The 26,573-nt window shown below is 55.6% G+C and overlaps 2 protein-coding genes across 5 annotated transcripts in view; both read left to right on the top strand.

Annotated features, from left to right (window-relative positions):
• Nucleotides 1-17,364, top strand: part of RNF157 (ring finger protein 157) — a 29,533-nt gene extending 12,169 nt beyond the window's left edge. Inside the window, exons 5-21 of one of the 4 annotated variants that reach the window (XM_059485959.1) lie at nucleotides 332-449; nucleotides 543-609; nucleotides 746-789; nucleotides 1,137-1,184; nucleotides 1,460-1,531; nucleotides 2,456-2,615; nucleotides 4,250-4,362; nucleotides 5,498-5,736; nucleotides 5,833-5,941; nucleotides 6,544-6,655; nucleotides 7,079-7,290; nucleotides 7,422-7,490; nucleotides 8,126-8,174; nucleotides 9,603-9,713; nucleotides 10,293-10,388; nucleotides 14,626-14,666; nucleotides 15,097-17,364. In XM_059485959.1, coding sequence (XP_059341942.1) covers nucleotides 332-449; nucleotides 543-609; nucleotides 746-789; nucleotides 1,137-1,184; nucleotides 1,460-1,531; nucleotides 2,456-2,615; nucleotides 4,250-4,362; nucleotides 5,498-5,736; nucleotides 5,833-5,941; nucleotides 6,544-6,655; nucleotides 7,079-7,290; nucleotides 7,422-7,490; nucleotides 8,126-8,174; nucleotides 9,603-9,713; nucleotides 10,293-10,388; nucleotides 14,626-14,666 — 1,660 coding nt within the window. In that variant the 3' untranslated portion in view covers nucleotides 15,097-17,364. Of the gene's footprint in view, nucleotides 1-331; nucleotides 450-542; nucleotides 610-745; nucleotides 790-1,136; nucleotides 1,185-1,459; nucleotides 1,532-2,455; nucleotides 2,616-4,249; nucleotides 4,363-5,497; nucleotides 5,737-5,832; nucleotides 5,942-6,543; nucleotides 6,656-7,078; nucleotides 7,291-7,421; nucleotides 7,491-8,125; nucleotides 8,175-9,602; nucleotides 9,714-10,292; nucleotides 10,652-14,625; nucleotides 14,667-15,096 lie in introns of those variants that run through there. The other 3 variants (XM_059485961.1, XM_059485960.1, XM_059485958.1) reach the window with 3 other exon arrangements.
• A 2,561-nt stretch (nucleotides 17,365-19,925) lies between these two features.
• Nucleotides 19,926-26,366, top strand: FOXJ1 (forkhead box J1). Its single transcript, XM_059485846.1, has 3 exons — nucleotides 19,926-20,056; nucleotides 20,849-21,404; nucleotides 24,028-26,366. The coding sequence occupies exons 2-3, from the start codon at nucleotides 20,907-20,909 to the stop codon at nucleotides 24,826-24,828; spliced, it is 1,299 nt and encodes a 432-aa protein (XP_059341829.1). The 5' UTR covers nucleotides 19,926-20,056; nucleotides 20,849-20,906; the 3' UTR covers nucleotides 24,829-26,366.
• Nucleotides 26,367-26,573: the final 207 nt, after the last annotated feature.

A 26,573-nucleotide genomic window follows, 5' to 3' on the forward strand; every position in this document is an offset into this window, starting at 1 on the left:
CTCTGCCACCTCCCTCCCTGTCACATCCTGTTCCCTTTTTTTACCTTCAGGTCAGAACAGAGACCAGGGGAAATAATTCTCCCCCCCAGACCCCTCCAGGTTGGCTGTGGAGTTGTCCCTGTCCCCTCCTGTGCTGTGTTTATTTTACCCTGTGGATTATTTTAGCCCTTTTTCGACCTTCTTACCTCAGCCCCAAGAGGCATCTGGGAGGGGACGAGTGGCACACACACCCCATCCCATTTTCCTGGCATCTCTGTGCTCTGGGGAGAGCAGGAGGGCTGTGGGGACACCGGTGGTGCCCTGATGACCCTGTCCTGTCTCCCTGGCACAGCTACACCCCCAGGGACAACAGCCTGCAGTCCGAGACGGTGCACTACAAGCGGGGGGTGTGCCAGCAGTTCTGTGTGCCCTCCCACACCATCGACCCCTCCGAGTGGAGCGAGGAGGAGGTGGGTCCTGACTTCATCCCTCCCGTGCAGATGGAGGCGGGAGGAAGGCTCAGCGCTGCTCCATCTCACCAAGCCCCCCCTGTCTCTCTCCAGCTGGGCTTCGACCTGGACCGCGAGGTTTATCCCATGGTGGTGCAGGCAGTGGTGGATGAAGGAGAGGGTGAGGAGGGGGCTCCTTGCTGGGATGGCCTTTCCTGGTTTGCTGGCAGAGCCTCCTGCTTTTCCTCACTGCTCCCGTGGCTCTGCCTGTCCCCCTGCATGTCCCCAAGCCCTGAGTGCTCCTTTGTGTCTTGCAGAGCACAGTGGACACTGCCACGTGCTGCTGGCCACCTTTGAGAAGGTAAGTGCCAAGCTGGGGCCATCCCCCTCCTCCTGCCTCCATCATCCACCAGGTACAAGAGCCTGGAGAATCCCTGGGAATTGGGATGGTGCTGCTGGGCTGGGGATGTTCTGGGCTGATCCCAAATCCTGGGACTATTCCCTCATTCCTTCTAAGGCATTTGGGCTCAACTCCATCTTCCTTCCTCCAACAAGCTTTGCAGTGTGTGTGACCTCCCACAGCTACTGGTGCTGGGCTGTCAGGAAAAGCCAGAATTCCTGCAAAATGGGCTCGTAGGGAGCAGGGAGGGAGCAGTGACAGCCACAGGGTGGGTGGGTGCCCACCCTTGTGCTCTTTCCTCCCTCCAGCACAGTGATGGCACCTTCTGCGTGAAGCCCCTCAAGCAGAAGCAAGTGGTGAGTGTTGAGGTGTCCCTGAGGTGCAGTTGTCCCTGCACACCCTGCAGGGGAGGCACTCAGGGGTCTTGGGGAGCCCCAAAAGCTCCAGGCCTCTCCCAGCCTTTTGCATTGATAACCTTGAAATTGCACTCCCCTGCCTCCCAGGGATTGCAATTTCCAGGTTATCAATGCAAAGAGAGCCCCTGGATGCTGGGGGGAGGAGGACTGGCCCAAGCAGGGGTTTGGGAGCCCCAGGTGTGTGTGCTGCTCACCCCTTGCCCATGGGATTGCAGGTGGATGGTGTGAGCTACCTCCTGCAGGAGATCTACGGCATCGAGAACAAGTACAACACACAGGACTCCAAGGTGTGTGCTGCACCCCCGCCTGCATCCCAGGGCCTTCCCTCATCCCTTCTTCCCTTCCCCTAGCACAGGTCTGGCCACTGAAACACTCTCAGGGCAAGAGTTTGCAGCACAGCACGGAGGTGGTGATGGCTGGGGACATTTTGTGTTGGCATCGAAGCTGTTGGAGGCAGAAAATTGAAGGATTGAGCTTTTCCCCACATCCTTTGTGGGCCCCTGGGGGAAGATGATGGCTTAGGTGGGGAGCACAGGGCTCAAGGCATGGGATGGATGGGGAACATGGGGCTCATGGCATGGGATGGATGGGGAGCATGGGGCTCAAGGCATGGGATGTGCCTTATGGTGTTATAGGACACGAAATAAAATGACACACATGCTGGAACCTCCAAGGTAAAAAGAAGGGAAGTTTATTTTCTGACTTCAACATTTATAGATTTTAAAAGTGATAGTGGATTAGAGGATGAAAGTGCCACCTTTCCAATGACACTGGACAAACCAACAGTCCAGGAAATTTCTCCTCTTCTAGAAAAGAATGTCAAACAATAATTGTTTATATAAAAGTGCGTGAGAAAGTTCATTACAGGAATGTAAACACCAGAAGGCTTAGAAGAACTTAAAAGTTCTAAGCCAAAAAGCCAAACCAGAACCCTCCATGGGGCCTCAGTCAATACATTTGTGGACAAGCTGAAAGCAAGGGTGACATTATGCTGTGCTGTAATATGTAAAAATCAGGGTGAAAATGGGGGTTTCTGTTTCCTTTGGCCTCATCTCCCAGCCTCCTGGAGGAGAGGAATGAGGTCCCAGGGGGTCATTTCCAGAGCAGGCAGCCCATGGACTCTGGCAGAGCCCTCTCTGAGCACCCAGCCAGTGTTTGAGAGCACGGGCTGGGGACCCCCGAGCCGAGCAGCTCCCTGTGTGCCCTGGCAGGTGGCCGAGGACGAGGTGAGCGATAACAGCGCCGAGTGCGTGGTGTGCCTGTCGGACGTGCGGGACACGCTGATCCTGCCCTGCCGCCACCTCTGCCTGTGCAACACCTGCGCCGACACCCTGCGCTACCAGGCCAACAACTGCCCCATCTGCAGGCTGCGTGAGCGGGGAGAGGGCTGGGGGCGGGCTGGGGGCTGGGGAATGGGCTGGGGTCTGGGGAACGGGCTGGGGTCTGGGGAATGGGCTGGGATGTGGGGAATGGGGTGGGGTCTGGGGAATGGGGTGGGATCTCTGGGAACAGGCTGGAGTCTGGGGAACGGGCTGGGATCTGGGGAAACGGCTGGGATCTGGGGAAACGGGATGGCAGCACTGGGAATGGGCTGGCAGCGCTGGGAATAATGGGCTGGGATCTAGGGAAACGGGCTAGGATCTCTGGGAATGGGTTGGGATCTAGGGAAACGGGCTGGGATCTCTGGGAATGGGCTGGGGTCTAGGGAAATGGGCTGGGATCTCTGGGAATGGGCTGGCAGCTCTGGGAGCGGGCTGAGATCTCTGGGAACGGGGTGGGATCTTTGGGAATGGGCTGGGATTTGGGGAAATGGGCTGGCAGCTCTGGGAACGGGGTGAGATCTCTGGGAATGGGCTGGGATCTCTAGGAATGGGCTGGCATCTTTGGGAACAGGCTGGGATCTCTGGGAATGGGCTGGGATCCAGGGAAACAGGCTGGCAACGCTGGGATTGGGCTGGCAGCACTAGGAATAGGCTGGGATCTTTAGGAATGGCCTGGGATCTCTAGGAATGGGCTGGTGTCTCTGGGAATGGACTGGGATCTCTGGAAATGGGCTGGGATCTAAGGGAACAGGCTGGCAGCACTGGGAATGGGCTGGCATCATGGGGAATGGGCTGGTGTCTCTAGGAATAGGCTGGCATCTTTGGGAATGGGCTGGCATCTAGGGGAATGGGCTGGGATCTCTGGGAATGGGCTGGGAATCTGGGAATGGGCTGGCATCTTTGGGAATGGACTGGCATCTCTGGGAATGGGTTGGTATCTCTAGGAATGGGCTGGCATCTGTGGGATTGGGCTGGCATCTCCCACCCTTGAGCTCTGCAGTCCCTCTAGTCCCACTGGGGATGCCCCTCTTGGGAAACAGGGTGTCATTTTTTCACAGAATTCACAGAATCACTGGGCTGGAAGAGGTCTTCAAGATCACTGAGTCCAACCCAGCCCCAACACCTCAACCAAACCCTGGCATCCAGTGCCACATCCAGGCTTTGTTAAACACACCCAGGGATGGGGACTCCACCACCTCCCCGGGCAGCCATTCCAGAACTTTATCACTCTTTCTGTGGAAGACTCTTTCCCAATATCCAACCTGTATTTCCCTTGGCACAGCTTGAGACTGTGTGCTCTGGTTCTGTCAGGAAAAAGAGCCCAGCCCCAGCTGAGCACAGGCACCTTTCAGGAGCTGTGCAGAGTGATGGGGGCACCCCTGAGTCTCCTTTTCTCCAGGCTGAGCATCCCCAGCTCCCTCAGGGGTTCCTCACAGGGTTTGTGTTCCAAGGCCCTCTCCAGCCTCGTTGCCTCCTCTGGACATGCTCAAGCATCTCAATGTCCTTCCCAAACTGCTGGAGCTGCTGCCCAACCAGTGCTCTGGGAATGAGCTGGCATCTCCCACCCTCGAGCTCTGCAGCCCCGCTGGGGATGCCCCTCTTGGGAAACAGGGTGTCATTTTTGGACAGGTCTCCTTCCAACGCTTGGTTTTCACCCCTCCCTTTTTTTCCCTGCTGCCCCAGCTTTCCGAGCCCTGCTTCAAATCCGAGCCATGAGGAAGAAGCTGGGCCCGCTCTCGCCCACCAGCTTCAACCCCATCATCGCCGCGCAGAGCTCGGACTCCGAGGAGCACTCGGTCAGTGCCTGGCTGAAGGTGGGACCCTGGCCTCTCCCACCAGGGTGGGGAGGTTTGGGGATCCGTGTGTCTCTGAAGAATAGGGTTTGTTTATTTATTTATTGCAAATTTGTCTTGCAAGAAAATGCAGAGTTGATCTTACAAAAAGAAAAAAAAAAGAAAAAGGAAAAAAGGTTTTTGGCTGGGTATCCGTTCCCTAGGTTTGAGCTTCTTCCTGGGGCATTTTGATCCCACTGAGAGTGGGGTGATCAGCAAAATGGCCCAGGGAGGATCCTCACATCCTCACTCCATGATCCTCTGTGGGAATGTTCCTCACTCGGGGTCACCAAATGTGCTGGTGTTCACAGGGGTCCCAGGACAAGGGAAGAGATGAGAATCTTGACTCCATGTTTCAGAAGGATGATTTATTATTTTATTATATATATTATATTAAAAGAAAATTATATATTAAAACTATACTAAAAGACTAGAAGAAAGGAATTCATCAGAAGGCTAGCAAGGAATAGAAAGGAATGGAATGAAATTTTGTGACTGACCAGAGAGTCTGAGACAGCTGGGCTGCCGTAGACATCTTTTTGTGAAAATCCTTTCTTAGGATTTTTTTCCCTTCTGAGAAGCTGAAGCCTCAGAAACAAAATGTAAACAATGGTTATCTGCTGCAGTGGAATGCATCAGGTAAATTTTTGATTGACTTATCTTTGGATGTTTATAATTAATGGCCAATCATGGCTGAGCTATCTCGAACAGAGTCTGAGCGAGCTGCCTTTTGTTATCATTCTTCTCTATTCTATTCTTAGCTAGCCTTCTGAGAGGAAACCTTTCCTTCTATTCTTTAGTATAGTTATAATGTAATATATATATCATAAAATAATAAATCAAGCCTTCTGAAACATGGAGTCAACATTCTCGTCTCTTCCCTCATCCAAGAACCCCTGTGACCACTGTCACACTGGGCTGTGATTGGCCATTAATTAAAAACAACCACATGAGACCAATCACAGATCCACCTGTTGCATTCCACAGCAGCAGATAATCATTGTTTACATCCCATTTCTGAGGCTTCTCATCTTCTCGGGAGAAAAGATCCCAGCAAAAGGATTTTTCCTAACCTATGTCCTGACCATGCTCCCCGCAGTCCTCGGAGCACATCCCGCCGGGTTACGAGGTGGTTTCCCTGCTGGAGGCCCTCAATGGGCCCCTGACGCCGTCGCCGGCCGCGCTGCCCCTGCGGGCCCTGGGGGACCCCCCCGGCGTGGGGACCCTGCCCTCCTACGGCAGCGAGGGCCCCCTGCCCGCCCTGAGGGCCCTGGCACCCCTGGAGCGCCTGCCCGACTGCGGCCCCGCGGGGCTCAAGCTCAAGAGGAGCATCTCCAAGTGAGTGCTGGGGTGGGTGTGGGAGGCTGGGGGTGCTCAGGGGGGGCCGGGGGATGTGGGCAGGGGTGAAACACTCTGTTTTGCCCCTCTGGCCAGGTCCATCTCACAGAATTCCTCCATCCTGCCCGAAGAGGAGGATGAGAAGTCGTGCACTGAGTCAGAGCTGAGGGTGGCCAGGAGGAGATCCCCAGCCCGGCATGAGGAGGTGAGCATGTTACAGTGGTGACAAGGGTCTTCAAGGTGAGAGAGAGGCGAGAATGTTGACCTCATGTTCAGAAGGCTTAATTTATAATTTTATTATATATATTACATTATGACTATACTAAAAAGAACAGAGAGAGAAAGGTTCTCAGAAAGCTAGCTAAGCTAAGAATAGAAAAGGAATGAATAACAAAGGGCTGTGTCTCAGCAGAGAGTGAGACCCAGCTCTGCTGTGAGTGTCAGTAAATCTAAACATCTACTTCAGACCAATCACAGATGCACCTGTTGCATTCCACGGCAGCAGGTAACCATTGTTTGCATTTTGTTGCTGAGGCCACAGCTTCTCAGAAGGGAGAAAAATCCTAAAGAAAGGATTTTTCACAATAGATGTCTGTGACATGAGCACTGTCCAAAATCAGTACAACTCCTTACTGGTAGTAAGGAGTTGAGGCACTGGAGGGGCAGCAGGTTAGGGGGAGGCTTGGGACCAGAGAAACTGGCTGGGGTTGCCTCTTCTGGCTCTTCCTCCATGAGAATGCCTGCAGGAGATGGGCCGTCCATGCTGAATATCCCCCATCCCATCCTTCCCATGGGCTCCTGTTCCAGGAATGTGGTGCAACCCCAGAGAGTGAAAACCTCACCCTGTCGTCATCAGGAGCCATCGACCAGTCCTCCTGCACTGGGACACCCCTGTCCTCCACCATCTCGTCCCCAGAAGGTACAGCATGGAGGGGCTTATAGGTGCTGGCAGGGCAGGAGGTGGCATTGTAATCTCAGGACTGTCACACTGTGGGGGGATGCAAAGAGGGGTGGCATGGCCCTTCTTACCCTGCCATGGACATTGGATGGAGCCCCAGGGTGTCACCTCTGCTTTGTCACCTGTACACCTGGAGATGGGAATCACAGGGGCACTGATCATGCCTGGTTTGTCACCCTGTGGACACAGAAATGGGGGGCTGTGAGCCCTGGGGATCTGCTGCTGGCAGCTGTGCACCCATCACATCTTCGTGGCGTGCAGCCAGTTCTTCTTCTGCACCCCACTCCTCCTCATTAGCCCCTGTTCCATTGTTGGGTGCTGTGCCATGACTCCCACCCGTGGGTGGGGGTTCCAGCAGCCCCCTCAGCCCCTGCTCTCCCCCAGAGCCCGTGAGCAGCAGCCTGGCTCAGTCCGTCATGTCCATGGCCTCCTCCCAGAGCCAGCACTCCCAGCTCAGCACCGACACCGTCTCCTCCATGTCTGGCTCCTATATCGCCCCTGGCACGGAGGAGGAAGAGGAGGAGGAGGAGGAGGAAGAGGAGGGGGACATGCTCCCCTCGCCCGCGGCCGCGAGCGCCACAGCCTCTGATGGAGAGGTGGGGACTGGGGGTTGTTGGTGGAGCCCAGCTTGGAGAGCTCCCCCATGGGATGTAACTCCCCCTGCAAAACCACTGGCACCAGATTTTCTTTTTCTTTTCCTTCCATCTTTCCCACCTTCCTCCTACAGTCAACACCTGTGGAGTCCCCGGATGATCTGAACTTTGTCAGCATCTCTGCCGAGGAGCGCGATGCCGAGGTAACCAGAGCCATCCCCCAGGGGACTGGGAGCTGTGGTGTCACCTGGCACTGTGGGGAGATCCCAGCTGTGCCCAGAGGTGGGAGCTGTGGGGGAGATCCCAGCTGTGCCCATACTGGGAGCTGTGGTGTCACCTGGCACTGTGGGGAGATCCCAGCTGTGCCCAGAGGTGGGAGCTGTGGGGGAGATCCCAGCTGTGCCCATACTGGGAGCTGTGGGGGAGATCCCAGCTGTGCCCATACTGGGAGCTGTGGGGAGATCCCAGCTGTGCCCATACTGGGAGCTGTGGGGAGATCCCAGCTATGCCCATACTGGGAGCTGTGGTGTCACCCTGCACCATGGGGGGATCCCAGCTGTGGTGTCACCTGGCACTATGAATGATCCCAGCTGTGCCCATGAAGGGGGAAGCTGGGCAGTGGCCCCCTGTTCCCCCAGGGCTGGACTGGGGAATGTGCTGCCCACACATCCATGTCCCTGTGGGCTGCCCTGGGGATGCATGGGGCAGTGGGGCTGTGCCCCACCAGTCCTGGTCCATGGAACCCCCAGGGCCAGGGATGTTCCCCCAGAGGGACCTGGGAACAGCCCCTGGCACAGCCCTGGGCTAACAGTCCCTGTTGCCTCTCCCTGTGCCACAGGGCAACGATGTGCTGGAGGACGAGGACGCCTCTCCCACACAGGAAGACGGTAAAAGGCCCTGGGTCGTTGTTGTCCCCTCACTGTCACTGTCAGTGGGAGGTGCTGTGCTGTCCCCAACTCCCCACTGCCATCAGGGAGAGCCCTGGGGACCCTGGGCTCAGAGGAACATCTGTCACAGCAGGGACACCCACGGGGGCTGAGCACAGGGGGTGAGGGAGCCAGGCAGCCACGGGGACCAGAGAGCTCAGGGTGGGACATGGAGCAGCCATGGCTGGTTTTTCCATGGAGCAGGACCCAGTGGTTTTTCCAAGGAGACAAATGGGAAAGAGGCTTCTCTGTGTGTGTGTGTGTTTTTTCCCTTGCCAAGGTCTTTTCTCAGATCTCTCAAACTCTCCCCTGTAGAAATCAGTGTCTGGGCTGATTCCCATAGGAAGGGGCTGCAGAGCTGTTCCCTCTGGGATGCTGTCCTCACTTTGGCCTGTCCTCAATGTGCTTTTGCAAGTCAACACATGCACATTGAGGGCTCCTCTCGCCTTCTCCCTTGAGCTCAGGCAGCCAAGGAAAGAGAGAAAGAGGTGGTCACCTCCATGCCATTGGCCACCAACTGCCCTGGATTGCTTTTGGGCAACAGGGAGGCCCACAGTGTGCCCCCTCCCACATTTCCAAGTCTCCTTTTAGCAAAAATACAACAAAACTATTTCCCAATCCAACCTGGATGCTCAGCCAAGCTGGAAAGCAGGAACACCCATGGATCACCCATCCCCAAATCATGGCCTCTGACTGCAGAGAGGCTCGTGCTGATGGGGAGACTCAAGTATAACACATAGGAGCAACCAGGGGCTGTGGTGGACATCCATGGGCATCCCAGCAGCTCTGGGAGCAGGATGGCCTCTCTCTTTAGGACACAGTCCTGCAGCTGTTCTCAGCAGGGCTGCTGGCACATTTGGGAACATCCCTCCTGAGGTTCAGTCACCTGCATCTGATGGATGCAGGTAAGACCCTGGAGGCTGATCTCTTGGAGAAGCGATGCTAAGAGGCAGAGTTCCCTCCCTCATCCCCAAAAGCCTCCATCCCCCCTGCAAAAGCTTGGCTACGGCTTCTTTTGCCCCACGCATCCAGCTACTGCCTGTTGCTGGCATCCCCGCAGCTCTCACGGCGCCGCTGGTGCTGGAGAGGCTCCTGCAGGAGGTGATGGGTGCCACCACAGCCTGGCTGTGCCAGAGGGAAGGTCTGCCTGAGCCCTGGGCAGGTTCATGCTCATGCCCACATTGTTGCTGTCCCGCTGCGAGGGGAGGAGCAGCCGGGGCCGTGCCCAGGCCTTATTGTCCACTCTCCACCCGCTGCCACCCCGATGCATCGTTCCTGTGTCGTTTCTTTGTTTTGGAAGAGGCTGGGGAGGGGAGAGGAGGAGCCCCAGCAGTCCCAGCCCCAGTGCCAAAGGCGGCCGCGGCGGTAACTGCCTTAACTCCCTTCCAGGCCCGAGGACAGGCGCTTTCCTCGGTCTGAGCTGTGACAATAACAATGACATGGGCATCGCACACGTGAGAGCGCTGGACAATAAACTGTGCTCTGAGGCCTGCTTACCTGGTGAGTGGCCGTCTGCTGAACATGAACTTGGGGTGGGGGGGACAGTTCCGCTCTTCCCTGCATCCCCCCAGCCCTTTGCATCCATCCCTCCTCTCCCATCACCATCATTCCCACCATTCCTGCCAGGCTGTCCTCACTGCACCCCTCCAGCCGTCCCTCTGTGGGGCTGAGCACCGGCCATGTCACCACCCATAGGTCAGGGTGGCCTGTCCAGACTGGGATGTCCCCAGGCAGCTGCAGGCTTGCTTTGCTGGGATTCTCTGTCCCTTGGCCAGGGGGCTGCTGGCACCCCAGGAGGCACCAGCCCTCCTTAGGAAGGTGTTGTGTGGCACAGCTGCAGCCTGGTACAGGCTTGTGGTGGGCACAGCAGCGTTTTGTGCTGGGGTGTGATCCACAGGCAGTCCAGCTGTGCTGCCTCCCAAGTTCAGGGAGATGGGGTGTGTCCACCAGGTCATCTTTCTACAGAGCCCCAACATTCATCCATCTTTCCCATTTCTTCATGCTTTCTCCCCCACCCTTCTTCCACTTTTGTTTCCTGCCAGCCTCTCTCCATCCCTTTCTTTTCTTCCTTCCCCCCAGGCTCCTCCGTCTGTGTGAAAGTTCATGTTCGCTCTGTGCCAACACGGTTTCCTCCACCCACGCTTGTGCCCCTTCCCTGCCCAGAGTTGCCCAAAGGTGACAAATGTATTGAACACCCCTGGCTCCTCTGTGGAAGGGGGCAGTGGGCTGGGGACCCTGCCCAGCCCTGCAGGCTCCTCTTCCTCAGCCTGTGTGTGGGGAAACGAGCCAAAAAGCCAAACCAGAACCCTCCATGGGTCCTCAGTCAATACATTTGTGGACAAGCTGAAAGCAACTCTGCCCGTGCCTTGCCCCTTCAGCTGACTTTGTGGCAGGTCCCAGACCTGCAGCAGGTGCTGGAGAGCCAAGAGGGTGGGTGAAACCCACTGGAGGGGGGAAATCCTTTCTTTTCCACTGCTCCTTTGGGAAAGCCTCCTCTCCTGCTGCCTTGCCTGTTCCTGGTGGTTTCTGTGCTGGAGAAACACGGCTGAGGCTCTTGGGGAGGAACACACAAGCCCTGTGTCCTCTCCATCACCCTCTGTCAGCACTGGCTGAGTCCTGCTGGCCTGGGGGGCTGGGGAGGGAGCTGGGGGTGTCCCAGCAGCACCTCTGCTTTGCTGGAGGGCCTGGCAAAGCCACCCCTGACTGCATCCCCCTTGGTTGTGCTGGGGGGAGGATGAGGAAGGGGGAGCTTTGCAGCCCACATGGCTCCAGCACAGGGTCAAGTTCTTGCTCTGCTGTGAGGTGTGCACAGGGCTGGCATGCAGGAGCTGGTCCCTGGGCTGAGCCCAGCCAAGGATGCCCTCTCCATCCTTTGGCCACCACACCTGCCCACGTGTCCAGCAGCTGCAGCCCTCAGCACCAGCTGTGCTGCATGAGAGAGGTGATCCAGCCTTGGCCTTTGTGGGGAAAAGCAGAGGCTGAGGAGGTGCAGAGTGGGGCTTTGGGGCTCTCCATGGTCCCTGGGAATGGCAGACACGGTGTTCTCCATCCCTTTTCACTCCCTGTAGGATACAGGGCATTTTTTCCACATAATAATGGACAGTGATCATTGTTTTCTGAAATTTCTTTTTGAGCTGTTGTACCAGTTTGTGTAGATCACTGTCCCCAGTTTTTAACAATCCATTCCAGTAGGTGTTGTAGACAAAATGTCCTATTACACATCTAACATACATTTTGGTGCAGTTTTTGGCAGGATTAGCTGAAATCACATCCTGCTCTGTAGGTGAAGTTACAAATACATGGATTCAAGTGGTTACAAAGCTGTATCTTTGTGTCACCCACTGTTAAATTGTCACAAGGGGGTGACAGTTTAAGGGGGTTTCCATAGGATAAGGGGGTTTCCATAGGATAAGGGGGTTTCACACACCCCCTTATCCTATGGACACTGGGATGGATTCAGGGTCATTATCAGGAGACATTTCCAAATGATAGACACAGTTCTACGTCCAAACCACAGCTTAGGCTCTCAGAATATTACTTTCACATATAAACCCCTGTTATTCTGTCTCCACACAACAATCTACATGTGTGTGACTGTTTTTAAAAGCCCATGCTCAGTGTTCCAATGGATCTAATCCCATTCCTACCACCAGGATTTAGTGCTTGGTACATACAGAAGCACTCTGTGTTGCTAAGGCAAACACTGTGACCTTACTAGTGATGGGAACATAAGAAAATTTGATTGAACACCACCAGAATTTAAATGCCTTTTCAAATTTCAACGAATAAAAGTCCCTTTTCCCATTCAGTGGTTATCCCATAACTGCAGGAGTGTAACCACAACTGAGCTGGAATACAGCTGGGTGCTGAAGCCACTGCTTTGAGCAATTTCCAGACCATCAACCAGTTGGTCATTAGCATTTGGATATTTTTGATATTTGAAGCTGATCAGTGTGTATTTCCAAGAGCAGATAGGGAAGACCTTAAGAGTTGAGCTATAGTGTTCAAATAATTAATGGTTGCACCAATTGATCAGTCAGAGTTTCAAGATTGATACTGTTCAACACTCCTATTCCAGTTCCCAATATATCTGTTACATGTGTGAGATAACAGCCTCTGGTTTAGGCAGGAAAACCAGACAGTAAAAGAGGTATCTGTAAAAGATAAACATTTTGGTCTGATAGCAGGAACATTGGTCTGCATCTCTTTAAGGACTAGGATTAAACAATATTTGTTGTTGCTCAACCAATTTGACCTTGAAATGTTCAGAGTTGATTTTATAGGTTTTGGAGAAGTTTTTGGAGCAGTTGTGGAGGTTTTGCTGGGCACCCTTAAACTCTCTAGAGTACAGTCAGCTTCTACATCATAAGGGGTTAGGATCAGTATTGTGTCTTTAAATTTACAGTTCTTTAGGCTCATGGTGAGACAGCCTGGGGCTGTTCCATGTTTTGTGGTTTTGTTTTGGCTGTGTCATTCCTAAAATCTCTCAGGGCTTGTACCCAGTCCATGAGAGCCCCACTCAGTGATTGTAGGGAAGGCAGCTGCATCCTGGCCCTTGAGATCTGTGGTGTTCAGAGTCTACATTTCCAAGTCCATCAAGTCTCTTGGACAATCTCCAAGCTGGTGGCATTTGATAATGATGTTTTTGTCCTCTCTGTAATGGATGGAGGCGCAGGACGTGGTTCCTCAAAGCTTCTTTTGAAATCTCTGCAGATTTCAATCTGGTGGGAAAGAGCTTTGTGAGGAGGCAAAAGTCCCCATCCCAGGGATTTTAGGACATGAGGTTTAACTAAAACCTCCAGAACCATGTCCTTGTGTGGATCCTGCAGAGCAGGAGCTGCAGGGGCTGTCCCCAGGGTTCAGAGCATCCCCTGGCTGCAGCCTCTGCCACAGGCAGGGTGGAAAAACAGCTTTGGAAAGAGAAACTGGGGAAAGACATCTGCCAGAGAGGCTTGCACCGAGGTGGGGGAGCTGCTGTAGAGAACCTGAAATCCCCAGAGGGCTCCTGCTAAATGCTCTGAGTTGTGAGCAGTGGGCTGGGCCAGCCGGTTGGGTTTCACCAGGATGGATTTGGGAGCTGGGTTTCACCAGGATGGATTTGGGAGCTGGGTTTTACCAGGATGGATTTGGATTTCACCAGGATGGGTTTGGGTTTCACCAGGATGGATTTGGGAGCTGGGTTTTACCAGGATGGATTTGGATTTCACCAAGATGGGTTTGGGTTTCACCAGGATGGATTTGGGAGCTGGGTTTTACCAGGATGGATTTGGATTTCACCAGGATGGATTTGGGTTTCACCAGGATGGATTTGGGAGCTGGGTTTCACCAGGATGGATTTGGGTTTCACCAGGATGGATTTGGGAGCTGGGTTTTACCAGGATGGATTTGGATTTCACCAGGATGGATTTGGGAGCTGGGTTTTACCAGGATGGATTTGGGTTTCACCAGGATGGATTTGGGTTTCACCAGGATGGATTTGGGAGCTGGGTTTCACCAGGATGGATTTGGGTTTCACCAGGATGGATTTGGATGGATTTTGGTCTGCCCAGGGCAGCTCTGGCAGCAGGGGAGACCCTTCCAGCAGCACAAAGGGCAGGGGGTGGGTGGGCACAGGGCTGGCACCCTGCTCCAGGGCCAGCCCATGTCCTGCTGCCCCAGCCCTGCTCCTGTCAGGGGTGCACAGAGCACAGCTGGGTCTCTGCACTGGAGCACTGCAGTGACTTAGGCCGTATCAAGCCCTTAATGGGATTTCCGTGTGCATGTACGTGTGGTCCTGTTTAATTATCCATCCCCTCGGGGATCTGCAGATTTAACGTGCCTCGCTCTCCAGCCTGAGCTCGCCGTGAAAAGCCACTCGAAATGGCAGCTGTCACCTCCCATAAATCAGCAGGCAGCAGGATTTTGTTGCTCCCCCTCTGAGAAAGCCTCAGCCCTCGGCCTTGGCATGGCCTCACACAGTCCCTCAGCTCAGAGCTGCCCTGGGCACAGGGTTTAACCTCGCTGGAGGGTGCAGCCAAGCTGCCTTAGGGGTGCACCCCCTTCCTAAGGGCACCACGCAGCCTCTGATGGGTTTGGTGGTGGGACACAAGCCACGGGCCGAGCTCTGCCATCCCCCTGCCCTGGCAGCCTGCAGCCTGAGAGGAGGCATGGGGGGACCCAGCTGCCCCCGCACCACAAGCATGTCACCCCTCGGTTCCCTTGGCACCAAACCCCGGGGGGCTCCAGCATGGGGACCCTCACCCCGTGCCTGGTGGCAGCTCCTGCCCCCTCCCGGAGCCGTTCACAGGGGATGAGACGCCCAGGCCCCGCTGCCACCCCGTGTGCTGCTCGTGTGCATGTCCCCGTGTCCCCTCCCCGTGTCCCCGCCGCTCCCGCCTTCACCTTGTGCCTTCTGGTCTCTTCTGCCACGCAGCCGCCGTGCCGGACTCCTGCCCCATTAACATTGAGGAATAGGTGAGACCATGAGACCCCAGAGCTGCATCTGCCCCGTGCCCTGTCCCCCGGGGGGTTGGCACTGCGTTGTCGCCACTGCTGGTGGCCCCCTCACTGCCCAGGCCAGGGGACATCCCTTGGTGCCTGACCTGCAGCCCCACAGGGCACCTGCATGTGGCCTCTCACTGGGCATGGGTGGCCCCCTTCATTTGGGTTATTTAAACCCAGCGATGGTTGTGCTGTTCTTCCCTTTGGCCCTCAGCATTCCTGAGAAATTGGGGTTTTTAGGGGCTCCCCAGCCTGGACAGGTAAGTGCAGGCAGGCCCCAGTCAGACCTCAACGAGGGCTGGGGAGGTGGGCGTCCCTTTGGGACAATAAATCACACCCCCCATGGAAAAACAAGCCCACCAGCGGGCTTTGGGAGCCCCTAACCCCCTGTTTCTCCCTCCAGGCCCAGAGGCAGCCAACAACAACGTGGGGCTGCAGCAGCCCCGGCCCCGCTGCCCCCCTGGCCCCCCGGACCCGGCAGCGCCCGCCCTGCCCGTGTGAGGGCCCAGCCTGGGGGGCACGGAGCCCCCTGCCCGCCCAGAGGGACCCCGGTGTCCGGGCACCCTGGGCACCGCCACCGCCACCCCTCGGCTGTACCAGGACTGATTTGCAAAAGAAAAGACGGTAACCTCGACTTCTCTGCGGGGGCTGAAAACCATGTTACCTTGGAGCCCCCCACTGGCACCTTCCCATTCTCCAGCTCCAACAGGGATGGGCTGGGGTCCCCTCCTGCCCCCTTCTCCATCATCTTACACCCCCAGGCTCCTCTTCTCCAAGTGTGGAGCAGATGGGACAGGGTCACCTCACCAAGGGGTTCTGGGATGTGGGTGGGTGGGTGGGGACAATGGGAGGACGCTGTTCAGGGCCGTGGGCTCTAGGATGAGTGTTGGGATTGGCATCCTTGGTGCATGAGCTGCTGACTTTCATGGGGGGCTGTCTCCCCCCAGGTTTGCTGGCCCATGGCCCTGCCCTGCCATGAGCTGTCCCCATGCCATAGGATGTCCCCATTCATGCACTGGCAGTAACTCTGCCCCCACAGCTGCCCCTCGCTCTGCTCTCCTCCTGAGCAGCATCTGGGCTCCTGGGCCTGGCCCCAGGGGTGGGCAGGAGGCCTGGTACTGACCCCAGCCCATCACCAGCCCCTGGGCATTGACAATTTGTCCTCTGTCTTCCACGCTGCCGTGAGCTCAGGGCTCTGGGCTGCGCCCTCTCTCTGGAACAAGTGCCAAAAGTGTCACCCCATGCCCCCTGTCCTGCCCTCCCCATAACACTTTGTAGCAGGGGGTGGATGAGGCTGTGGGGGCTGCCCCCATCTCCATCCCCATCCCTCTGGCCAGCACTGGGCTGGCAGCATAAGTGGATTTACTCCAAGGGCAGACACACAGGGATAATAAAGCAGGAGGGACAAAGCCACAGACCTTGGGGGCTCCTGGGGCCACTGGCAAGGCCAGGCTCCGCTCCAGAGAGCATCAGGGACAGGCAGGAATCACTTGGAGCAGCATCAGACCCTGCATCCCAATCTAGCAGGCTCTGGAGCTGTTTGGGGCAGCCCAGGGTGGGAGCTGAGCCTCCCTTTTCCCCCCTGGTTTTGTCAGCGTGGCAGCAAAGGCCACCTCCTCCTCCTGCTCTTTGCAGGACAAGCTGCATTTCAGAGCCACCTTAGCACAGAGATGTTCCTGCACTGACAGCAGGGTCCCTGCAGAGGTGGAAGCAGGTTCCCAGTGCCATCCCCACGGCAGAGAAATTGTGCTGATGATGACTGTGGCTCCTTGAGAGGGATGAAGCCCTTTTGGGGGCTGGGGGTGTTGTCTCTGCCTTGCTCTGTGTGGGTCCTGCCAGAGGAGGGTTTGGAGCCAACCATCCTGCTGCTTTCTCCTCTGGGCTGGCTGTGTCTCCTCTGAGCTCAACAGCTCCCAAATTCCCCCTGGGAACGCAGGGCTGGGTGTTTGATCTCCAGAACGCCATCCTGTGGCATGCCAGGTGGGAGCTGCAAACACAGGGAGGGCTCAAGCGGTGGGGACAAGCCCTGTGCCCCGTTTGGGGACATGCTGGGTGTCCCAGCCCTAAGGAGCAGCACCCAGGAGCAGCTTTGGAGGTTCACCATCATGCTGAGCTGAGAAATCCTCGGCAGCTATCTCTCCCTAAGCCTCCAGCATGGGCAGGGGAGGGAAAATCGAGCTGGTGCTCCTCATCTAGCAAAGCCCAACCTTCCCGGTGGCTCCAGAGGGGACAAGGACAGCTGGCCTGGCACCCTGGCACAGGCAGCAGAGCAAGGAGGGCTTGGGAGAGGCCGGGAGGGTTTTCTGGCTCCTCTGAGCGGTGCCCCCAGGGCTGCAGCAGCCAGCCAGACAGACAGACAGACAGACAGCACGGGGTGGCTGCGAGAGCGATGCGGAGGAGCCGGGAGGATGCTGCGGCCGGGCTGTGAGCAGGGAATCATCCTCTGGGTGGCACAGGAGAGACGGGATTTGGGCACGGGCGGCAGCAGCGCCGTCCTCGGCCGCCCAGGCGGGGTTTGGGCAGGCAGGAGCTGCCAGGGGTGGAGGGTGACAGCCCCTCGTTCCAGTGACACACCTGTCAGGGATTTAAGGAAAGAAACCAGACTGCTGCTTATGATTTTGCTTTGAGCATGTTTTGGATTTTAAGAGTATGTTTAATAAAGGGTATCTTATGTCGACAAAGTGTCCAGAGTGATTTTGTGGCGTCAGGGTGAGGGCAGTCGGGGTTTGGGGGATTTGGTGAGTAAAAACCCTCTTTGGCTGGGAGCACCCAGGTAATTCCTCCAAAACAGCCCAGCTGATGCAAACGTCCTAAAACACTTCCCAACCTGCATTCCCAACTATCCTAAATCCTGCCAGGATGGAGAAAGGGCAAATGCAAACCAGACCTCTGCAGGAAGAGTCTGGCCTGGGCTAGAGGCATCTTCCTGCTGTGTGGTGTGGGTGGCTCTGTCACTGCTGCATGGGTGAGGACACCCAGAGGGAACTTTTCCTGGGGGAGAAGAGGAGCAACAAAGAGCTGGGAGCTCATGCAGGAGAAATCCTCCAGTGGTGGGGAAGAAAATGTGTGCAGGGAGCTGAAGGCTGGAAGGTGAGGAGGGCTGTAAGGGGGTTATAATTTGGGCTTAGTAGAAGGGGCTGATGATGGTGGGGGGAAGCAGCTTGGAGCTGAATCAAAGTCAAAATCAGAATCAATCAGATTGGAAAAGGCCTCTGAGATAGTCGAGTCCCACCCATGACTGAAGCTGGGGGGATTGCCTTGCAGATGGTCAGATCCTTCAAAGAGATCCTTCCCTGGCCTCTGTTAAAGCTCTCAGAACAGCAGTTAGGGGGCAAGGATTTCTTCGAGAAGCCTGTGGCTGTAATTTTTAAAATTAAATGAAGGCAGAATCCATCCTTTATTTTTGGAGCCTGCCAGCCCCGCTTCTGCTTTGCCCTCACCACTGTGGGTGCATCAGGAGCAAGAAATAGGATGGGGGCACAGGTAGGGGGAAAAGGGCTGGGGGTGCCCCTGGAGGGGCAGGACACAGGTTTGCAGAGAATCACATAGAAATGGTTTGGGTTGGAACACACATCAAAGATCATCCAGCTCCAACCCCGCCACACCACAGGCAAGGACAACTTCCACCATCCCAGGCTGCTCCAAACCCCATCCAACCTGGCCCTGAACTATTCCATCCACAGCTTCTCTGAGCAACCTGTTCCACCACCCTCACAAGAATTTCTCCCTACAATCCAGCCTAAACCTACTCTCTTTTGGTTTGAAGCCATTCCCCTTTTTCCTATCACCCTAAGTCCCTCTCCAGCCTTGTCACGGCTCCCTTCAGGTGCAGAAAAGCCACCATAAGGTCATGCCAGAGCCTCCCCATCTCTTGGGGCTGGGCTCAGCCCTCTCCAGCCTTCTTAGAGCTCCCTTCAGGTGCAGAAAAGCCGAGATAAGGTCACCCCAGAGCCCCCCAGAACCTCCCCATCTCTCTGAGCTCTCTCTAGCCTCCTCACGGCTCCCTTCAGAGGGAACAGCTGCGATAAAGTCACCTCAGATCCTCCCCAGAGCCTCCCCATCTTCTGGGGCTCTCCCCAAGCTTGTCACGGCTCCCTTCAGAGGGAAAAGCCGCCATAAGGTCACCCCAGAGCCTCCCCACCCCTCTGGCTGGGCTCGGTGCTCTCCAGCCTTGTCACGGCTCCCTTCAGGTGCCAAAAAGCCTCGATAATGTCACCCCAGAGTCAGCCCAGAGCCTCCCATCCCTTCGGGCTCTCCCCAGCCTTGTCAGATCTCCCTTCAGGAGCGGAAAAGCAGCAATAAGGTCACCTCAGATCCCCCCCAGGGCCTCCCCACCCCTTCGGGCTCTCTCCAGCCTTGTCATTGCTCCTTCAGGAGCGGAAAAGCCACGATAAGGTCATCCCAGAGCCCCCCTGATCCTCCCCATCTCTTGGGGCTCTCTCCAGCCTTGTCACGGCTCCCTTCAGAGCGGAAAAGCCGCGATAAGGTCACTCCAGAACCTCCCCATCTCCCGGGGCTCTCTCCAGCCTCCTCACGGCTCCTTTCAGAGGGAACAGCCGCGATAAGGTCACCCCAGAGCCCCCCTGATCCTCCCCATCTTTTCGGGCTCTCTCCAGCTTTATCATTGCTCCTTCAGGAACGGAAAAGCCGCGATAAGGTCACCCCAGAGCCTCCCCATCTCTTGGGGCTCTCCCCAAGCTTGTCACGGCTCCCTTCAGAGGGAAAAGCCGCGATAAGATCACCCCAGAGCCCCCCCAGAGCCTCCCCACCCCTTTGGCTGGGCTCGGTGCTCTCCAGCCTTGTCACGGCTCCCTTCAGAGCGGAAAGGCCGCGATAAGGTCACCCCAGAGCCTCCCATCCCTTCGGGCTCTCCCCAAGCTTGTCACGGCTCCTTTCAGAGGGAACAGCCGCGATAAGGTCACCCCGGAGCCCCCCTGATCCTCCCCATCTCCCCGGCCCGGGCCGCGGGGTCCCGCGGCATCCCCGGGCCCCGCCCCCGTCCCCATGGCAACGCGCAGACCAATGGCGTGCCCGGAGGATGTTTACGGGGCGTGGCGTCGCCATGGCAACGCGAGAAGCCTCCCGGAGCCGCTACTTAACCCCGCACGGGGCGGCCGCGGCTCACGGCGGCTCGGCGGGCACGGCCCGGCCCGGGCACCCCGCAGCGGCCGGCACGGGCAGCCCCGGCACCCACCGGGCCTCTCTTTTCCCTTTTCTTCTCTTACTCCCCCCTCTTTTTTTTTTTTCCGGTTTTTTTGGTATTTTTTGGTGGTTTTTTCCCCTCTCGTCTCCCGTTTTTCCAGAAGCTTCTTACTGTGTCGTGAACTTTGCCTGTCGGGAGGCGACACCGGCACCGGGACGGGGTAAGGGGGTGCGGCGGGGGTGGGAAGGGCAGCGCGGCCGGAGCCGCCGTTTGGGGCGGGGGGTGCGAGCGGGGGAGCGGCTCCGGGTGTGCGCCCTCCCGGCGCTCCCTCCTGGCCCAAACACTCGGGATTTCGGTTTAAAATTCACGTCCCCGACACAGGATTCCCCAAAGTCTGAAGCTGCCGGTTCGCTCTGACTCAGGGTGTGCTCGGGGTGGGACCCCACCAGCTCCCCCAGCCCACCCCTGAGTTGTTCCTGGGTACCACGGGAAGTAAAAGCAGAATTAGCATCAAACCGAGAGAGGTTGGCTGCAAGGGGGGAAACTTTCAAGTATTTTGTCCTGGTGGGGAATGCTGAGAGTCAGTCCTGTGAGTGCCATGTATCTAGAGATGTGTGTTCCCAAGAAAAAACCTCACTTTGTGGGATGGCAGGGCTGGATTTTGGTTGTTTGAGGGGCTTTCTGTTGGGTTTTTTTAAATTCTTTTTCAGCCAAGAGCTTGCTGGGCAGCAGGTCAGTGAGTGACACTGAGGTGGAGGAGTTTCCCTGAGGTTCAAGGGTGCTAAAGCCCCTCAGGGTCAGTGGGTGACATTGAGGTGGAGGAGTTTGAGGGAATTTCCCCGAGGTTTAAGGGTGCTAAAGCCCCTCAGGGCAGGCGTTGCAGGTCCCTGCACAGCACACCAAGCATGGGTCTCACCCAGCAGCTCCAGGAGCACCCAGGGGTGGCCCTGCCTGGCTGTCAGAAGAGACTTGCACCTTGGGGAACCTCACCCCCTCCCTCTTGTTGTTGCAGGACCTGCCCCATCCCTTCCCTCCCGTTCCCGTGCAGCCTGGGAAGCACCGAGGGAGGCATGGCGTGGCCAGGCCAGGCACTGAAAGCCAAGGGGAAATTGAAGTGCGTGGAGGAAGACCTGGATGACAGCCTGCCCGACCTCATGTGGCTGAGGGACTTCACAGTGGCGCAGACTGGCCTGCCTCAGCTGTACTCTGGCTCGGACCCGCAGGACTGTTACACCATGAGTGAGAGCCTCTTCAGCCTGGTTGATTTCGAGTCTCCGTGCTCGCCGCTGGCCGCTGACCCGGCCTGCAAGGGCACTCGGCACACCCCCTGCACTCCCGTCTCCTCCTCCACCTCCTCCAGCTCGCAGCACGACCCGGCTGTGCCCCCTCATCTGGCCGGGGACATCGACTACAAGACCAACCCTCACGTCAAGCCCCCCTACTCGTACGCCACCCTCATCTGCATGGCCATGGAAGCCAGCAATAAACCCAAAATCACCCTCTCTGCCATCTACAAGTGGATTACTGACAACTTCTGCTACTTCCGACACGCTGACCCCACCTGGCAGGTAGGGGATGAGGAGCCTCGGCCGCTCTCCCTGCAGGGCTGAGCTGGGCTTTCCACAGCTCCACCCTGCAAGACAAGATCCTGCTGGGTCCCACTGGGAAAAGAGTGACAGCAGCCTCCAGTGGGAAGGGATGGAATGGGAAAGAACTTGGCTGGGCACAAATGCCACGGCCACAGGAGGGGCAGAGGGAAGGAGCCATGGTGGGGAGAGCCCAGGACTGTTTTGGGAGCAGGGAGGTGCTGGTTGGGCTCCTGGCACCTGAGACTCCTCTTGGTTTCATGGCAAAGGCCTCTCAGTGCCTCCATTCCTGGAGTTCTCATGGGGCCCTGGGTCCCTCAGGGCTGAGCACACGTGGAGAAGGTGCCAGGTCCAGTGTCCCTGGGTGCTGAACACCAGGCATGGGGCAGGGATGGAGATGCCACTTGCTGGACAAGGTCCCACTGGGATGTGCTGAAATGCTGCTGCTTTCTAAGCAGGGCAGAGCACGGAGCTCCTGGCCCCAAGGAGGCTCCATCACTGGGATGAGCTGGTGAGAGCTGCACAGGGAAGCCCAGGAGGGGTTAATTTGGGCTGCTGTCCCCAGTGGGGAGGGGACAGCCCCCAGGCTCGAAAGCTTTGGGGACAGCCTGAAGCCCAGGGGCTTTTCCCAGCCTCCTTGGCTCACTGCCCTCCTCTGTCACACAAGGAGACCTCTGGCACGTGAGGTTTTCTAGGACATGGCAGGGTTGGAGGGCCCTGGGGGGCTCATCCCTGCTCTGGGGTTATTCCCATCCTAAATCCACAGTGTGTCACTAATCCTGATGGCAGTGCCCATCCAAGCAGAGCTGGAGAACACCACTGCAAAGCCCAGGCATTGCCCACCTTCTTTCCAGGCAGGTGGGTCTCCAGTGGCTCTTGAAGCCCATCATGGGGAAGGGAATCCTTCCTGGTCTCCCTCCAGGGCCATTTTGGTCCCCCTCTTGCACTCCTATGAAAGTGATTTGGAAGCAGGAGCTGGGTGCCAACGAGTTGACTTTCTCCTGCACACTTCATGGCTGGGCATTCACAAGGTTTTTAATTAAATGTGTTCATTAAAAAAAAAGAAAGAAGGTTTTCAATCCCTCTCTGCAGAGATGCAGGGGGTACCCTGGACCGTTGCAGGCAGGAATGATAAATATGTTGACTGGCTGCGTAATAATTCAGCCTGGGCTGAGTGGAGTTTGGGATGGGGAGGAGAGATGGGCAGCAGAGAATTCAGCTTTCAAGTCTCTGAACCTTGTAAAATTTCATTACACAGTAAAATTGGAGTTACCACAGCCTGGATTGTGTGGGGGAATATCTGTGTTCTTGCTTCTTCTTTTTTTTTCTTCCTTTTTTTTTTTTTTAATCTTTTGTTTCTTTTCACTTTTTTTCTCCCTTCCTTTCTTTTTTTTTCCTTTTCTTTCTTGTCCAGGCTGTGTTCTCATCCCCTATCCCGATTCCCGTACGTGAAGACAGCCTGGAAAGGTCATGCCACCCATAGTCTGGGGGGGAGATGGATATATTCCTGTGGGAGCTGAGTGCTTTGGAGAGGAGCCAACAAACCCAAGGAGCTCCAGCCCAGAGGAGGGTTTTGTTGTGTGTGTGTGAGTGTGTGTGTGCATGTTTTTCAACAGCTCTAAGCAATTGAGCCTTGTTTTTCCTATTCGGCACTACGGATTATGGATGAATAAGCATAAAGATATCCAGGCAACATTAAAAAAAAAAAAACACCTCCACCATATCCAATCTCTTAGTACAGTCCTGGCTTTGTGGAGTTATTTGCCCAATAACTGAGTTTCCTTTCTGATTATTCACATCACTCCAGGCACATTCAGGGTATCAGAACAGCTCGACGGGAGCAGAAACTCCTCCTTTTCTTCCCCCCCACCACCCTTTTTTTTTTTCCCTCAGCTTATTTGAGCAGTGGCTGATGAAGATGCAGTGATTTCACACTGAGCTTCCCTGGGCCAGGAGGCACCTCTGGGGACGCGCAGGGTGGAACAGCCCACGTGTCTCTCCGTGTTCTCCCGTCTGATTTGTGCCAGCCTGGCTGGGGGAAGGCATGGTGCCTGTGTTTTGTCCACATATTTTCCTCTCAACACTAATAATAGGCACAGTTGAACTGGGGGATGCCAGCAGGGCCCCGATTGCCATCCCCCAACAGTGCTGCCATGTGTTGTCCCTTGTCAAGGGGCCATGGCCACATGGGTGTGGAGACCCACCTCTTCCTCCGTGGCACAAAGGAGGCTCCAACCTCCTCCAGCCCAGTTCCGTGCCTAGAGCAATTCAAGCCAGTTTCTCCCAGTGCTCTGCATGATTCAAGGCCCCATGGCCCCAGTTTCCAGCCAAGGAGAGCTGCCCAAAAGCTTTCCATTGGTGGCAAGTCCTAGCTTGAACCCCCTTGGCTCCTGCTGGATGAGATGGGAGACAGGAAAACTGCTGGAGGCTCAGGGGGGAAAACTCAGGGGTTTGAGGGACTTCATAGCCTTGGAGTTCTGGATGTTGCCAGTTCTCCTTTGTTTTCCCAAAGGTCCTTGCTGACAACCTCCACCAGCCTCCCCACACAGGTAGGTCCCACAGTAGACAAGCATTCAGCCTCAGTTTCTTTCTCTTTTGGCTGCAGAACTCCATCAGGCACAACCTGTCCTTGAACAAGTCTTTCATCAAGGTGCCTCGAGAGAAAGACGAGCCAGGGAAAGGAGGATTTTGGAAGCTGGACCCCTACTATGCCAACCGGCTCAAGTACGGCACCTACAAGAAGCGCAGGATGTCCCCGGTGCAGATCCACCCGGCCTTCTCTGGGAGAGCCCAGACAGAGGCACGGCACGTTGGCAGCCCAGCCTCCTCCTCCTGCAGCTCCAACAGCCTCCTGGAGGCCAGCGTGGCATCGCAGCAGCTGCTCAAAGAGTTTGAGGAGAGCACCAGCAGCCAGAGCTGGAGCCCGGTGGGTACCAAGGCGGGGCAGAAGCGCAAGCAGCCCTCGCCCCTGCCCACGGCCAAGGCAGCCCGGCTGCCCAGCTCTGCCCTGATGACCCAGGAGGAGCAGACTGAGCTGGGCTCCCTGAAAGGTGTCTTTGACTGGGAGACTGTCTTTAACACCAGCCTCAATGGAGACTTCTCCACGCTGGTGGATATGGAGCTCCCGCCTTCCGTCAACCCCGTCGCGTGCGACCTGGACTGGACAGGACAAGGGCAGCACGTGGAGTGTCCCCAGGGCCAGGAACAAGTTGTCACTGAATCCAACCAGTACAGCCTGGACTTTAATGAAACCCTCATGGCCACCACTTTCTTGGAGCATCCCTGGGATGAAGGGGCAAATGATTACCTCTCCAATTGTGTCAACATCGACCAGGTGTTCGAAGACATCGATGCCTCTTTGCTGGCAGATGTCATCAACCTGAGCAGCCTGGCACGCCTCTTGTAAGGCTGTGTAGGATGCTCTCCTCAAGCTGGGACTTAAAAGGGACAAGATTTCCTAGAGATGCCCACTTAGAGGTGACTTTTACCAGCTTCATTGTAAGGTTATTCCCAGAAACACCAGGGAAAAGAACCTACCACCCCAGGAACTGCCTGCTGTGTCTCCAAAGGACACCTCAGAAGTCTCTAGTTTTCTCAAGAGAAGAAAGTCAACATACTACTTATTTTTTTACATTTTACTTTTAAAAAAGAAATGTGAATTATGATGGGTTCTTTTCCATCAGGGCTAAAATTACCTGCAAAATCCCATCTAAGACATGAGATTCCTGGTGGTTTAGGATTAGATAGACTAAAGTGCAATTTCCACACCTCTTTGTTTCTCTCTGTCTTTCCTTTTTCTGTCTCAGTGCAGTTGGTAAGTACAGTGTGATAATTAGCTGGTAAGAAAATACAGGTCCCTTCTGGATTCTCCAAGTTCAACATCCCAGCTGATTTGTGCCTAGGGAAGAAGAAAAGGTTTATAAACTCAGCAAGTGTGCCTCTTTAGATGTTTTTATATAATCTATTATATATTATATATGCAAAGAAATCTATATTTTTTAGCACTAGAATTTCTTAAAGGGGGGAGGGGAAGACTGGAAATGCAGTTTGAGAGTTGTTTTATATTTTCGCTGTTTAAAGGTTTTGTGCTCACTGTTCTGTAAAACAAGACCACACAAAGGAGGACTCCTGCACCACCAGGTTTTGTGAAGAATCCAGGAACTGGCCCTGGCAGGAGAGGAGCAGCAGGGACGGGGATGCTCCCAAAACCAGCTTTTGTATTTTTTGTACCCAAACCCCTTGCTGCAGTTGCCAAAGGGTCTGGAGCACCATGGACCCTCTCTCTCACCCACTGACATAGCCCCCCTCTGCTTTTTTGGTCCAAGACTGTTGCTCTTCACTTCTCCAGCTCTTCCATCAGGCTCTGAGTGCAAGGAAAGCCCCATTGCTGGTCCTCAGCTGGTGGTGATGGAGCCACCGAACGCTCCCAGCTGGGGCTGAGGAGGAGAGAAATCCACATCCAGGCTCCATCCAGGAGCTCAGGCCAAAGACTCTGCATGCAACAGGGGACAGCAGTGGGAATGAAGTCCCATCCAGCCAGGACAGACCTTGGGATCCACACAAAGAGGAGCTTTGGTGTGCAGCGAGAGCGTGGTGGGGCCAGTGCAAGGCAACTTGGAAATATTTCGGGAGCAGAGCCAAACTCTGCTGAAACTTGACTTGAAGCTCTCAAGAACCAGATTCTTTGCCTCTGCTTTGCTGTAGGCTGTGAGAGGTAGAGCAGCCTTTAGGTAGGAGCAAGTAGAAGCTGGAATTTTAGTGGTGTGTCTTAGACTTGGCAAAAGAAATTGAAGATTGTATTTAGATTCTGTTTTGGTTGCAAAAGCACTTAGGAGGGGCTTTGGGGTCTGTGTAGTTGTTTGTATTGACAGTGTTTCTTTTTACTTGCTGTTTTTCTTCTGTTTTCCTGCTTTGGGGATTATGTTGGAGAACTACAGAGATACTTGTGCAATTTAACTTTTTTCATGCAAAGTTATTTACAAATTTAAAAAAAATAATAATAAAAAAAAATTGAGAAGAAAAAACCCCTTTTGCCTCCTTGTTTCCTTTCCCCAGCCCAGCCCTGTTTGTAAACCCAGTCCCAGGACATGGGAGCTCTCACTTATTTGCACAATTGTGCAAATTCCCTGTGGGGAGACTGAGGCACGAACC

This window comes from Ammospiza nelsoni, chromosome 19 (genome assembly GCF_027579445.1).
Source record: "Ammospiza nelsoni isolate bAmmNel1 chromosome 19, bAmmNel1.pri, whole genome shotgun sequence".
Taxonomy (NCBI): Eukaryota; Metazoa; Chordata; class Aves; order Passeriformes; family Passerellidae; genus Ammospiza; species Ammospiza nelsoni.

Coding starts and splice junctions, on each gene's coding strand:
- FOXJ1 (XM_059485846.1), top strand. CDS start 20,907: ATGGCGTGGCCAGGCCAGGCACTGAAAGCCAAGGGGAAATTGAAGTGC. Junction 21,405..24,027: donor ACGCTGACCCCACCTGGCAG/GTAGGGGATGAG, acceptor TTTTGGCTGCAG/AACTCCATCAGGCACAACCT.